This window comes from Musa acuminata, chromosome BXJ2-8 (genome assembly GCF_036884655.1).
Source record: "Musa acuminata AAA Group cultivar baxijiao chromosome BXJ2-8, Cavendish_Baxijiao_AAA, whole genome shotgun sequence".
In the NCBI taxonomy this organism is placed as follows: Eukaryota; Viridiplantae; Streptophyta; class Magnoliopsida; order Zingiberales; family Musaceae; genus Musa; species Musa acuminata.
This window is the reverse complement of record NC_088345.1, coordinates 45468824-45483884: the sequence shown is the minus strand read 5'-3', so window position 1 is coordinate 45483884 and position 15061 is coordinate 45468824. Positions and strand designations below refer to the sequence as shown.

Sequence of the window (15061 nt, the reverse complement as noted above, 5' to 3'; positions counted from 1 at the left end):
TACCTCCACATTACTCAGAAAATGATCTGCTTTTATGCCAGCCACTAAATAGGTGAATGTAGAAGAGCATATGGTGTGCATACTTCTTGATGATGTCTACCTGGGGGAACCCTCTTGACCAACTCAAAAATGAGCAAAGGCTGCAAGAATGCTTGCACTATCTGCAGAACAACCAAACATGCACTTTTAACACTCGAACAGGATTTAATCATGAAAGTGCCATGAATTTGTCTAAAAGAGAAATGATAAAAAAGCATGCATTGAAAAATATTTCTCAATGTCTCCCGAAACACAGTGATCCAGATGAACTGGATCAAAATCTCATTTCCTTCCAGTTTTTGGAGTATGTTCAGAAATAATTGCTCCTATAGAACTGTTTCAAAAACTCAGAAATCCCTTGTTCTTTTGTCCCCATGTCCTGCACTAGCCCTCCACGTCCGACAACATATTGGCCAATTAAGTGGTGTCGCTGCTTTGAATGTGTGACTATGTTGCTAAGTTCCTCCGTTCCCTTGAAAAGAAGCAAATCAATGACCTGTTTTAATATATCAGAACAAAACTGATTAGAATTCAAAGCTTGTTGCAGAAATAATAAAATTTAGACAGAAACAACCTCGACCAAAATAAGGATCTTGAATAAACAAAGGTTCTAGTTGCAGCAGGACTATTACAGAGCATAAAATGAAACACATTTCTTTCCTGTGACTTTAATAATGTCTGTCTGTTCAGCTGCATATCCTCTTTCCTGAAAAGATCTAGCCGCTAGCCCAAAATAGCTTGATTTTGTAGAGGTTCTTAAAGATTTTGATACTCTTAAAGAAAACTTGGCAGCCATTTTTTTTAGTCATCCAACTTGGGCTCTAGACTAACAGGATAACATCTACATTACCTTCGTTCTATAGCATAAACAGTACCTGCAAACAATTACACAGTCAACAGAAATCCAAATATATTAAGAAAGATAAAAGAGTGTACCAAATTCCATAGAAAACTTAGCTGAAAATACATATAAACATGATAGTCACCCAATCGGACCCAAACTTGAATAATGTGACAACCCAGTAACTCCCACATGGAAAGTTCAAGACGGGTTAGAATGGTTCACATACAATACATGTGTTCTAAATTTAATCATAACTCAACTGAACCTGAACTTGAATGATGTGACACCCCCATTAGACTATGTGGTGGTTCTAAGTAGGCTTATCAAGTTATTGAGTCAACAGGGATATTGGAGTAATTAAGGATAAAATAAGAATAAGCTAGAATAGTGTCGATATGTTTAAAGTTCTATAGACTATAAGTAGTACAAGAGGTAGAAGGAGATCAAGATGCCTTTACTATATTTAATAAAAAGAAATTTGAATGCATGGCTGAACTACAGTCATGTCAAAGTAGTTTTTCTAGCTCTGCTGCATTTTAAGTAGCTTTAAGATTGTGTTTTGCAATGGTACTGTAGAGATTTCCAGAAGATACTTGGGATCTACCTTTGGTATTGGTGGAGGCTTGAAGATGACAAATGGCTAGTGCACAAAACAGGTCTATCGAGGTGCGCTTTTGTTCTGCTTTGGCGAGTTTTGGCTATCATTGAGATTTGGCAGAAGGCAAGTTTCAACTACCCTGCAACACAAAAGCCTTGAAAGTGTTCATCAAAATAATAATAATAATTGTCAACAGGTTATGGATTGAGAATGTTTCTCCAAGCAAATTCCTACACCATACAAGTGAACCAACAAAGGTTGCTAGAGTTCTCCACCGTCTTGTCGGTAAGATAGTAGTGACAGAGCAGAGGCAGATAATTTCCTTTATTTCTCGATTTTCTAGCTTAATAAAGGTCAGTAACGCCATCCAAACGGCCCAAAGATCAAAATGCATCAACAAACCAACATAATGCATGACCTAAGAAGAAGCAAGCAGCCTATTTCCGTCCAAAATTATTATCAAATCATATATTGTGTTCAAAATTTAAACCGACACGACCAGGAGAAGACAAAGGTCGGGGAAGACATTTGAAATCAAAACTTGGCATGGAATAGGTAAAAAATCGGAGGATCCGAAACGGAAGGGAGAGGGGGGATGGACGGAAGACCTTTGGGTTGGCGATGTGGGCGTTCTTGCGGATCTCGGCGGAGACAGTGGAGCGGAGTTGGGAGACGGCGACGACGTCCTCGAGGTTGTAGATCTCCATCACGGCGGGGAGGGATCGGCAGGCCATTTTGAAGATGTTGATCGTCCGCTTCCGGGCCTCCTCTCGGCTCGACGAGTTCGGAGGAACCTTCACCGTCTTCAACGCCGCGTACGCCATGAGCCCCTCTCTCTTTCTCTCTCTCTCCGGACACTGTTGAGATGCGTACTAATGCCGATCAAAAACACAACACAAAAGCCCAAAAAAGATTTCTTTTTTTTTGGTGTAGGGAGGGATATAAGTGTAATTTTATTTTTATCTTTTCTATTTTTGCTAGTTATGAACAACATATAAATTTCATAATTCTTGGTCTTCAAAAAGGAAAAGAAAATCCTAATTTGTTTCCTATCTTTCCAAATATTATTAAGTAAAAAAAGAAAAAAGAAAACATGATTCTAAATGTTGATCAATTTAGAATTTTATAAAATTATTATACCTTTATTTTGCTCCCAAACGAAAATAAAACTACTTTTATTGATGAACACATTTACTTGTGCACAAAAAATTTACGATCAACAAATTAATCGATCTTAGACCCTCTATCATACGATCGAACAATTTTTTATCGATGCTAATAAAGTATTGTTATACTATTAACTTGTAAAGCATTTATTATTTGGTCTCAGAAGATTCATGGCAATGGAACTAAAAATGTGGATAGAACATTAGCAAACCATTTAGATCTATCATTACAATACTTTTGTTAAAGATATACAACTACAGTCAATGCACAATGGTGAAATATCAAGTTACGCTTACAAAGCAAAAGAAAAAAGAGAGGTGATGGCATAATGACTATACATGATCTCCTGATTCAAAGTCGCCATCGAACCGTAACAATTAGATCCAAGTAGCCAGTTGATTTAGCAATATCTGCAATGGAACCTTCGGAGTAGGCCGTAAGATTGTGGAAGCAATGTTATCTGTCTCCTTAGTCACGAGGCCGAGCAAGCCAAAGAGAGCTCAGGGCATGAAGCCGTGAGAAGTAGTCATTGATGGCAAGAAGTGCTCGTGCAGCTTGACGAGTAGTTAGTATCCGACACATTTGTTGTAGAGTCTGTTGCCGCAGGTTGTCAGCCTGGTAAGTGTATCATGATTTAGTCTTGGACGTGAATGAAACTTTTTTTTGGGTTCAACACTTGCTTGGAAGAAGTTAAGCAGTTGAACCACAGAAAATAAACATAACAAACAGTCGAAATGAATCCGAAGTATGGTTTATGCAACTCTAGAATAGGAATCATAGATTTCAAGCACGAGAAGTTGTTTACCTGGCAAAGGAAATTTTCGAGAGTCCCAAGTTTCCCCATGGCCATAGCCATCTGACCCATGTAGTTCGCAACGTTGCCTGAAGACCCCGAGGAGCTAAGAGACCCAGCCAATGTTTCTGCCAAAGACTGCTGCAGTGCCTCCATCCCCTGCGAGAGAGCATCCTCGGCCTGCTGAGAGGATTGCTGGAGATTGCACAGACCCATCAATTGCTGCTCTGTAAGTGGCTCTAGCTGACTTGTAAGAAGCTGAAAAGTCACCATTATGAGAGAAGATAATTATAGATAAACAATCTAGCAACCAAAGAAAATGAGAACAGTTTTTGCCATCCACAACTATGGATTTCTTACTTCAAGTATTTGCTTGAAGAGTGAAAAGGGTAGTACAGAGCTGTACCTTTAGGAGTTCAGATGAGCGGAAACCTCCTAGCCACAGGAAACACCTCTCGGCAGGTGTCTTCCACATGCCTGATAACATGTGAAAGACATCTGCTTTTGCAGCAGTGCCCTTGAGCTTAAAAATCTCATCATAGTGTGCCATGATGCCATCCACAATAGCACGGAGGTCATTCTCACTGGCATGTGCATTCACGGCAGTCCTGAGTTCACTGATCTGCCGATTGTGCTCTTCTCGCCATCGTGCATATTCACTGTTAAAAGCCAACCCCTCTGCGAAAATAATTTTACTTGGTGTTTATGGCATTGACAAGTGCGAGTGCGCAACAGAGGATATCAATGTTAGTACACGGTCTGTTGATCAATGTTCCGATATGATTTTGCATTTTACATCAAGGATCTTTTTACCGGGCAGCATGTCCCGTAGCGGCCAACGACCGATATGGTACAAACCATTAGCCTCACCTGATATCAGGCTAGCCGATAGCACGATGCAGCAGGAAGAAGGGAGAAAATATGAGAGAAAAAAATACTGAAAAAATCAAAACAAAACTACTTGGTCACTTCCAGTTGATGTTATCTGAGTGTTTTTGGCACTTGGAACTGAAAAATGGAACCATAGATTGAATCCATGAACCAATTCCCATGTAAAAAAATTTTAACCTAGGAGCCTGATTGGTCCATTACCCGAACAGGTTTAACTGAGGATTCTGTTCTGCATGACACAAGAGGTCCCATGCATTGTAGGACAATTGTCCTTATTGGATACAGATGTTAAATGAAAGAATGGTGTTATTATTTCTTGCATAATCAATTTCTCCGTTCAAGAAGCAACTATGTGAATTTAATGCTTTGCAGTGATACGTATGACACTATTTTTGAAAAATAACACAAGCTATTTAGTTTCTTTCATTTAAACTTGACAATTATGTTGACAATTATGCTATCATATGTCCAAGATAAAAGCTTGACAATTATATTGCAGGATGACATCTTCCAGAGTGGGCTTTCTCGACAGTTACTTTGAAATAGAGTTACCATACAAAGAAGATATCATGTTAATTAGTAGAATAGGAAACCACAATAGGCACCAAAAGTATGCATTGACAACATTCAGTAAAGTTAAACTATTTGCTGCTAACCAAACAGGATTCACAGTTCTTGTAGTATTCAACATCATATTAAGAATCTCAGGGGACAGAACTTACCATTTCCACTCATTGCATGGGATTGATCTCCTGAGCTAGAAATAAAAATTCCCTAGAAGATAGATTTTTTTATTAAGATATCTAATACAATTTTTGTGAAGAAAACTGATGCATACTGTTATAGATAGATGGCGGTGAAACAAAAAAAAAAAGAAAAAAAGAGATAAGACCATCACCTGCTGTCGAGCATGTTGAAGCTCCTGCTCAATGTGAGTAAGTTTCAGCCTGCTACCCTCTAGTTGTTGTACATATGCCTTGCGAATATAAGCGTCAAAACTCAATACAGCAAACTAGTTATATAGGGCTTACATATTGCAGCCTATTGATGAAACAAGATGCCAGATGTGTTCGCTGAGTTTAAAGTATATTTTAATGAAACCAATATCAAATAACATCTTAGTACAAGCAAGCAATAAGGCATATTATCGATTGTTTAACAAATGAATTGGGACACAGATTGGGCGGTTGGAACAAAGGCTTATGCTACCTAATGCTCCATGTCTGTAGTAAAACCAAGAAAACTGAAGCGTCACGTAGTGAAGTAAGACAATACTAGCAGTCTTGAATTGTTCAACAGTATCTATTTGAAAAAGTAGAGAATGGTGCATTTAGATATTGTATATTGTCCACACCATGGTACCAAACATCGTTCAGACTGGTATGATGTATAAATCAAAATCGGTGTGACCAGGAACCAATACCATCCCATGTAGCTCAGTACCGGTCATTCTTTTTGTATTATCTCTTTTACAGTGATGCTGTAAGGTATAAATTAGTGTATATTCTTTTTGTATTATCTCTTTTACAGTGACGCTGAAAGGTATAAATTAGTGTCCTGGTACCGTAACTGGTCTGACAAAGTTCTTAACATGGGTATTGGATCAAGATTTTAAACCTTGGTCGAAATATCATGGTTTAGACCAAGCATTTCAATAGGTACGAGCTAAAAATTTTACTAGTCGAACTGTGATCCAGTACATAGATTACCAATATTTATCTGGTTTTGGTTTCTACTAAGCTTGTTACCTTACTGTGCAAAGTGTCCGATTTTAACTGGTGGAACGAGGTGCACTGGGCAGTGAGCCTACCTTTGTATATTATTTTTTATTTGGCATCTATGACTTCTGGTTAATAAAAAGTTAAAGAGGGTCAAACGTCTTTTCTTTCATTTTCCTTATGATCCCAATGCTAATAGACTGAATAAATAAAGATAGTTACAAATCTTATTTGGAGAAACGACAACGAGATTAAATATATTGTTGAGTGACCTCATGGCAAAAGATAAAAACCCTAACTAAACACAACTAAAAAAATTCAGCATCAGAAATAGATAAATAACCTTTTTCCTTAGCCGACTCTTTCTGGCAGCTTCACGATTTTGTGCAAGTCGACGAAGTGTCTACGCAACAACAGTATTCAGCATAAGTAAAATTACTTGTGCACATAACTAATGTATCAAAACTATGTGTGTGTTACCTTTTGATCCCCTGTTTTCTCCTTGGTCTTGTCACTAGAATCAGAAGTTGCTATTGCAGCAAGTTGCCCTCTTTTTGGCTGCAAATTAAGAGATAAAAAAGATCCATCACAAAAGGAATCTACTTATCATTCGCCAATGCTCCATGTACAGAAAATAGGTAGAAATCCCTAAGTTGCTAAGCAAAAGAATGGTAACTTGAACTCCTCCCAATTAGCCACACCTTAAAATATCCCTATCACACTATGAATTGATTTATCTAACTAATAATCTCGTGAGTTACATAAAGCAAGAAGTCAAACAAGGCAAAAGCTTTATGTAAGATTGTTTCCCAAAGGCATAGGTGGGATGGCAGCATTAATACTTTAAGTTAATTTCATCCTAAAGAGAGATTGGTTTACAACTGTTAGGTTTGGGAATATAAGTCTAAAAACATGCGATTAAATCCTCGAGGACATCTTTAACCTACTGTTTCCTGATTACTCAAGGATGAAAAAGGTGGGGTGTTGCGTTAGGCCATTGAAAGCTGGAGTAAGACTATGTCAGATGCGATGAACATGGATCTTCTCCATTTAATATATTATTTCACCAATAAGATTTTTAGTTTTTAATTACACTTTTGTGAGTGTTCCTCTCTACCATGATTCACAACCCTAGTAATGAGGCAAAATCCCTGCCAGTTTGTATTAAAGAATTCAAGGATCCACATCTCAGGAAGCTTCTATATCACCATGTTGGAGCACTCCAACAACACACCATCAAGAGTAAAGGCTACATTTTGGTAGATGGGATGATCTTATTTGAACACCTTAACCGCTAGGATGGAAAGAATTGAAAGCGGATGAAGAAGCAAGAAGAAGACGATTGGTGTAATGCAAGTCCTACGCTAATCAGCAAATCTTTGCACCAACGAGCAACACATGGAAGTATCAACAAGTAGTAACCTCTGTTGGCAAAGGGAAGGATACTACTCGTGAGTTTTTCTTGCCCTTTGCTGAATGTAACAAAAATTTGTCGAACTAAAACATGGTAGGCATGTCCTATCCGTAAATAAGTTGGGAAAGAAAGGATAAACAATAATGTGATTTCTCCTAGCTCAGCAAACAAAACAAAAAGCTGCTAAATCAGTCAGTTTATAATCAGTTGAAATACAGAATACAGGAAAAACGGATTTTCTAAAGAAACCAGTGTCTTTTACTGAAAGTGTTAAGAGGGAAAGAAGACCACCTTATGATTTTTGTCACCAGCATCCACATCTGTTGAAGCGTCTGTCCTCGGGCTAGCATCTGCCATTGTGGTCTCACCCAAGTTTTCAAACTGACCACTAGCAAGTGAAACCAGATGAGGTCGCTGCCCCTTGTGTAGGGGCACCGTCGACGATCCAACTCTGGCTGTCGATGTAGAAATATTACTGATTCCAAGAGGCTGTTGTTGGACAAAAGACAAATCAGGACACCATTTCTTAATAGAGAGCAGTTAGACCACTCCTGTCGTCAACATTTAAGATACATGCCAATAATGTAAACCTTACTTTACTAAAATTATCAAAATGAGAAGGACCAGAAATACTGGTTTGAACACTAGGTTTTGGATTAACTTCAGGATCTGCAAACACGAAAAAGAACAAGCCTTTAGTGACATCCTTTGGTTTAAGTCATACAGATATTTTCCACCATTAAAAAGAAGAAACAAGAAGGATTACAAGCCATGTCAGTTCCAGCATGGACAGAGACTCCTATCAGAATCTCATTAAGGAAGTTGCGTATCACTCCCAAGATGAAACCACCTCTAGAACAAGTTGAGTTGTCCAATTAGCTTGTGTCAAGTTTCAGTGTGTCATTTCTAGAGTATGGCATTTGAGACACACAACAAGCAAAAGATGCAAAAGATACCTCAACTCTGGATGTAAGGAGCCCAAACACACAAACACACACACAAAAATTTTCTAGCGAAAACAGAATGTAAAACAATTAACAATTTGAACAAATTTACAAAGAGTTGGATCAAAAGATAACTTACTTCTGATGAAATCAGCAGCTGCTTCTAAGTTGCGCCTGACAGATTGCTCAAGCATGCCAAAGTCAGAAACTCTAGATGGATGCTTAGTGTTCCCCTCCACGACACTATGAGAGAATAAGCTATATGAGTTAGTTGGATGAAATGACACAGAAAAGCTAAAAATAAATATCACGAAGAAATTTAACTATTATCATTTTATGAAGTACAAAGTGGAACAATAGTTAGGCTGAACGAAATTTGTGTTTGCATTAAATCACCCTTTACTATCATCAATCAAAAATATAACCTAACCTCAACCCATCTATATTAGCAACCTTTACTTTCTCTGTTTGTAGTACCAACACATGCCTAGCGGATGCAATTTGGGAAAGAAAGACAATAGCGGCGAACTCGACGGCTTCTGCTTCCAAAAGAACTGGAGCAGATAACAACGATACTCGAGCATAGAAATCATGTTGGAAAAGAACTGAACTCGAATCAAGTCGAGCCAAAAAAGGTCTTATTTTGACCATGAAACAAACATAGCAATAACAATAAACGACCGAGAGATTGGCGTACATGTTCTGAGCCACCGGTGAGGAAACGAAGCTCGGCATCCCGCTCGCCGCTCGCTTACCGTCTTCCACGCCGACCCCGCCTTTCCTACTCCCCATCCACCATCGCCATCATCAACGACCACCGTGGCCACCTAGCAAACTCGAACACCCCCCAGAAGAAAAAAAAAAACCTATAAAAACCACGAAAGCTCGAAGCTTTCTGCCGCAGTAGCCCTCACAAGCCTTCCCAATCCCCCAGAATCACCAAAGAAGAATCTAGAAGCCTTCACAGCGTACCTCTCGATCCCAACAAAAATTCCTCGTCAAGGAGGTGCAATCGTTGGAATCCACCTAGATCGAGGATCCTTGATGATTTCGGAGAAGAAACAACTAATTTGGCTCCCCACAGAATCCTATATTTTGCGGGCGAGGGTGGCGTGACCACCGCACTCGCGTTCCACGGCAAATCTCACCGTCCCTTTGACTCTCTCTCTCTCGCTGTCTCTCAGACACACAAAAAGACTACTTTACTCACCGAGAAGCACGACCCTTCTCACCTCCACCTGAGGAAGGTGGGCCCCAGAGAGGGGCCCGCCTCCAACTGCGGGAGAAAAAGGTCAGCGGATTGGGAGAGGGAAGGGAAACGCGGCAAGAAAAACAACAGTAATCTGTGGAAGCCGGTGACGGCGGAGGCGCTCCGACTTCCCCAAATCGTCTATCTCAGTGAGCTTGATTCGGCTGGGGATTCTCTCCTTCTCTTTGTCCTCTTTGATGATCTGCTGCGGCTTGAATCGTGCGTCTCAGATGGTGCGCTGGATGTTGGCGATCGCTCTCAAAGAGGTGTCAGAAGATGGGAGGAGGCTGTGGATTACTCAATCATTTGCGCATGATCTAAGTCATCGTGTTGTTGTTGGTGACAGCCAACTCTGCTTGTCGTTTGATCGCAATAACGATCACAGTTTTGCTCATTCAAAGCTTCAATCTTTGGCCATCAATCTGAAGAAACAAAAAGAAGCTATCTTTGGAAGAGAGAAACACCAAACCGTAATATTATCTCAGTATTGTTTGACCTAAAATTAATCTCATAAAAATATGATTTCTACGATGATCTATCAAAATCAAAATTTTTGATAGCTTGAATTTAGTTCTAAACTATAAAAAAGAAATACAGAGTAAGAAATATTTGATGGCCTTTACATCTTGCAATTATTAGACCTGTGAAGAGATTTCCACCTTTACCATCCCTTCCCTTCTCATGTTGTGGGCATGATTGATAAGATCTTGTCTCTGACAACTCCTACTGCAACCACAAGCAACTTTTCTCCAAAGTTTCTTCCAGAGTATGAACAGTGAAGTCCACTCTTAAGGTTGTAAAGATAAGATTAACAAAACAACACTGCTTTAATCACCCAGACAAATTAGTCAAACATCTAATTACACTTCAGCATCATGGGAGAAGAAGCAAGTCAATTCATCCATGCACATCAAGTGAAGTCTGCTTCATGATCAGAGGATATCCGAGTTCCTATAAGCTCAAAAGATTGACTGACCCCTAAAATCCGTATGAAGTGACACATCTAACTAAAAGCTAAATCAGAAGTTAGCTTGCACAGTGCTGTTCTCTAACTCATCAACAAGTTGAAGCTCTTCCCACATGCAGTCAGTGATCTGTTTCACCCGATCCTTCATTTGTTGTCTTTATGCTCGGTTCAAACAAACACATCTCTTCTCTTCTTCTGGTTGGGTTCAGGATCTCCTTTTCTGATCATGGCCACAAACTCATCATAGTTGATTCTTCCATCCTGAATGGTAAGTGAATGGCGAGAGGACCACATTAGCTCATCATAACATCAAACAACTACTGCAATCTATGGTTGATTTCTTACATTATCAGCATCTGCTTCAGAAATGATGTCCTTTATTTCCTCCCCATCGCACATTCCCTTCTCTTTGAGAGCTTGCTCGAGTTCCTCCTTGGTGATGTACCTAAAGCAAAGAAAAATTACAAGTGTTAGCATATTGGATCGGCAATTCTGTGGATGTGGAATTCATACTGCATCGATTTTTGTTGAGCTTACCCGCTGTTATCCTTGTCAAAGAACTGGAATGCTGTGTAGAGATGCTCTTCTCGGTCCATTCGATTCATGTGCACTGTTGCAGTGATGAATTCTTCGTAATCTATAGTCCCATTTCCATCTGCATCAGCCTGCATCGAGGAGGATCAAGGAATGTAGCATTTTGTCATTTGCATTTCCTAAAAGGAATTGAAATGCCTCAGCAAAGAACATACAGCTTCCATCAATTGTTTGACTTCATGTTCGGAGAGCTTTGTTCCTTGCTTGGCGAGGCCTTGCTCGAGTTCTTCCAGAGTTATGGTGCCACTATTGTCAGAGTCCATGTTCTTGAACATCTCCTTCAACCCCTTGATCTCTTCCTCCGACAGGCAGCCTGCTATCACCTGTAGAATCAGAAGACAGGATGTAAAATCGAGCAAATTATGAATATTTATTCTATTACCTGCAGAATATAAACAAAAGGAAATGAGTTCCAATGTCAGTTTCATCAGATCTTGTTAGTCCAATTGACAATGTTAACAAATGAAGGTGTCAATTTGAGAGCATCAGATGCAAACACTGATCACCTATATAGGAATGTCTTTGAATCCCAATTTCCTACAATGTCTGTGCCAGAACTCTCAAGTAAGCTTACCTTCAGAGCAGCTTTCTTGAATTGGTTCATTGCTTGGAACTGTTTGAGCCTGTTGAGTACAGTGTTATCAAGAGGTGTGTCAGGTGCTTCTCCATCTTCTTTAATCCAAGGATGGTCTGCAGGAGAGAAAAAAGTGAGAGATTGTACTGGTTATAGTATCATGCATCATCAAAGGCATACATTTTTTGATTAGTATTCTTTGGAGAAACTTCCCTTGAATCCTCTTTAATATTTATAAATGAAGATAAAATAGGGGATGATTAATGCCATTCACATGACAATTGTTATTTGGAAGTAGAAGCAATAAAATGTGATTCAAATACGTATACTTCGCTACATCGATGATAAAGAAACTTAAACAACCTGAAACTGAACATGAACAATTTCAAGTATTCATGCAATATATCATGAAAAAAGTGCAAACATAACAAAGAAATAAATTTATGCGTGATTCCGAGGTGAAACACCGAAAGATGTAGCTAATTCCAGAATCTAATAAAGAAAGAAAAAGGATTGTGATTACTCAGAACATCGAATGCTGTCAATCTCTGATTTGGGTCTGAATTTAGCATCTTCTTCACAAGATCCTTTGCACCAGATGAAATATTAGGCCATGGATCGCTCACAAAATCGATCTCTCCTTGTAGGATGGCATTGAAGATGCCACGTTCCGATTCTGCCAGAATTGACATTACAAATTGAAGTTTCATGTCTGTTCTTTTTTCAATGTTTTTTCATGTAAGGTATAACAAGCAGAACAAGTAAATTATGAGTAAAAATTAGAAAGAAATTTACCAGCCCAAAAAGGAGGAACTCCACAGAGAAGAATGTAAAGCATCACACCGATGCTCCAGATATCAGCTTCTGGTCCGTATTTTCGCTTCAAGACTTCAGGTGCTATGTAGTATGCACTGCCGACTATATCTCTGAATACTTCACCTGTTGAGACTTGAGAACATCATCTTCCATTCAAGATTCAGTCATACAATTTTTCCATAGTCCAAAAATGTCAGAAACAAAACCTATCTTTTAACTTAAAATCGTAGCACAAGCAGTTATTCAGTGTAATACATCGTAATTAAGTCAGAGAAAACACTTTTTGAAGGGGAAATATTGGAACAGTGAATCTTAAGAATGAAGAACATCTTTGGTTTAAGTGCTTCATCATCAAACTAACAGTCACTGACTATTTACTCATGCATTAATTTGCTACCGAATGAACAGGAAAAATACAACCAGATACGTTTTGTTCGATCAGACTTATATGACATGTATAGCACAACCGCAATGAATCTTCACCTGTGAAGCCTACTTCAAACTATCAATAGAAGAAACAATTCAAAAAAAGAACAGAACTTGCTAAGGTTTTTTACCTTTGCAGTTTATGATAAGAGGAAGCCATAATATGACTGAATTCCATAGCGAATCCTTGACTGACCTGTAGCTAAGGAAATGTTGTATAATTAGCAATGAGATCAGATTGTTGTGGTTGTGAAACTGAAGGTACAAATTCTAGGAATTTATAGGTGAAAAGGGCAAATTTTCGATAGGCAAATTATCCAAGAACAGGGTATCGATTGCGCGACCCAGAGAAGGGTTATTCGAGTTTTTGTAAGAGGATATACAAGAGGATTATAAGTGAATGAGAATAATTCAAGGGTTCATTGATTCTATCTTTAGAATTGGATTTTCTTCGTGCATTAGATGGGAGTTGTCCGAATGATGTTAAATTTAACCTTTTGGTATGTTTTTATTTGTTAATCTCTATGGTTTCTTTTTTGGATTTCAGGTTTTTTCTCTCCCTCTCCAACATTCAGCAACACGAAGAAACATAAGAACCAATAAATATATATATATATATATATATACTGAATGCAAAATAATAAGAACAGCAGGAAACATAAGACGAAAGAGATGAGTGAGTAGGATTGAATCAGACCTTGCTTGAAGAAGACAGAGAGGCCGAAGTCTGTAGCCTTGAGGGGGGAGTCCTCCTCCTTGTTCAGCAACAGGAAGTTCTCCGGCTTGAGGTCCCTGTGCATCACCCCCATCGAATGGCAGGTGTGGACGATCTGCACGATGGTCCTCAACAGGGACGCGGCGGCGAACTCCGTGAAGTGCCCCTGGGCGACGATCCTGTCGAACAGCTCCCCGCCGGCGCACAACTCCATGACGAGGTGCACCGAGTGCTTGTCCTCGTACGCCCCCTTCAGCTCCACGACGTTGGCCTGTCCGGCCAGGTGGTACATGATCTCCACCTCCCTCCTCACGTCCTCCACGTCCTCCTTGGAGGTGAGCTTCCGCTTGGCGATAGTCTTGCACGCGAACTGCTCGGCGGTGGTTTTGTGGGTGCAGAGGTGCGTCACGCCGAACTGGCCTCGTCCGAGCTCTTTGCCGATGGTGTAGGTGGCGTGGACGTCCTGCATGGGGCGGCCGAGCACGAGGCCGATGGGGGTGGGCGGAGGGGAGGATGAGGAGGCCGGCTGGTCCTGGGCGGCAACGTCGGGGGTAGCGGAGTTCGGAGATGGCGCCGCGGCGGTGTTCGGAGGTGGGCTTGGGCTCTTGGGCTTGTCCGTGTCATTGTTACCATGGGAGAAGCAATTGCCCATGGTGGAGGCGGAAGGAATGCTTGGATGCAACCAAGAGGGAGGCAGAGAGAGAGAGAGAGAGATGGTGGATATGGCGGGTGAAGGGAAAGTGAAGAGAGGGGGGGTGGGAAGACGAGAGGGTATTAATAGGAGTGGTGAGGAGAAATTGGCGGGAGTCAACTGAAATTTGACTATTCAGGGAAACAATAATCCTATAAAAGAGAAATAGGTCGAAGCACATTTATTAGGATGCCACTGGTGAAGTTAGCTCTTCAACAGATTCGAGTACTATATTATTAGTCAAATTATGGAACAAATTCTCTCTTCATAGACCATCTTTGTCTTCATTTTAGATTGGGATTCTTTCATTCTTTTTATAGTATTAAATTAAACTAATTTATTTTTTAAAATGATATTATATATATATATATATATATATATATATATATACAAAGAATAATTTATTTATATTTGATTTGATTTAGGGGAATTGGAAAAGAGAGATAAATCCAAAACAAAAAAAAGTTGATGTTTTTGAAACCTGATTTGATTTTGTATATATTTTAAGAAAAGTTGCAATCTAGCAATCTCATTACCATAGTCTAATGAGAAGTTAATGAAGAAACAATTTTTCAGGGAGAATTTATTTGGCGAAGTTTTATTAAATCATTTAATCATTAT

General features: G+C 39.5%; 3 protein-coding genes across 4 annotated transcripts; all 3 read right to left on the bottom strand.

The window, feature by feature from the left end:
* Positions 1 to 2: 2 nt before the first annotated feature.
* Positions 3 to 3127, bottom strand: LOC103995373 (NADH dehydrogenase [ubiquinone] 1 alpha subcomplex subunit 6-like). Its single transcript, XM_065121909.1, has 3 exons — positions 2987 to 3127; positions 2090 to 2338; positions 3 to 535 (listed from the first exon to the last, which is right to left on the bottom strand). Exons 2-3 carry the CDS (start codon positions 2303 to 2305, stop codon positions 350 to 352), a joined length of 402 nt encoding a protein of 133 aa, XP_064977981.1. The 5' UTR covers positions 2306 to 2338; positions 2987 to 3127; the 3' UTR covers positions 3 to 349.
* LOC135584797 (transcription factor TGA2.3-like) lies at positions 2826 to 9591 on the bottom strand. 2 transcript variants are annotated; one of them, XM_065121903.1, is made up of 12 exons: positions 9381 to 9591; positions 9106 to 9235; positions 8548 to 8651; positions 8060 to 8133; positions 7756 to 7953; positions 6531 to 6608; positions 6394 to 6453; positions 5231 to 5308; positions 5055 to 5106; positions 3848 to 4119; positions 3454 to 3699; positions 2826 to 3263 (listed from the first exon to the last, which is right to left on the bottom strand). In XM_065121903.1, the coding sequence occupies exons 2-12, from the start codon at positions 9198 to 9200 to the stop codon at positions 3117 to 3119; spliced, it is 1404 nt and encodes a 467-aa protein (XP_064977975.1). In that variant the 5' UTR covers positions 9201 to 9235; positions 9381 to 9591; the 3' UTR covers positions 2826 to 3116. The 2 variants fall into 2 exon arrangements, with proteins under 2 accessions (XP_064977975.1, XP_064977976.1); XM_065121904.1 differs by lacking the exons at positions 9106 to 9235; positions 9381 to 9591 and adding an exon at positions 8231 to 8316 and having other exon boundaries at positions 8548 to 8634.
* A 951-nt stretch (positions 9592 to 10542) lies between these two features.
* Positions 10543 to 14401, bottom strand: LOC135620414 (calcium-dependent protein kinase 2-like). Its single transcript, XM_065123338.1, has 8 exons — positions 13732 to 14401; positions 12588 to 12731; positions 12316 to 12468; positions 11793 to 11908; positions 11374 to 11541; positions 11162 to 11289; positions 10970 to 11069; positions 10543 to 10885 (listed from the first exon to the last, which is right to left on the bottom strand). Exons 1-8 carry the CDS (start codon positions 14399 to 14401, stop codon positions 10793 to 10795), a joined length of 1572 nt encoding a protein of 523 aa, XP_064979410.1. The 3' UTR covers positions 10543 to 10792.
* Positions 14402 to 15061: the final 660 nt, after the last annotated feature.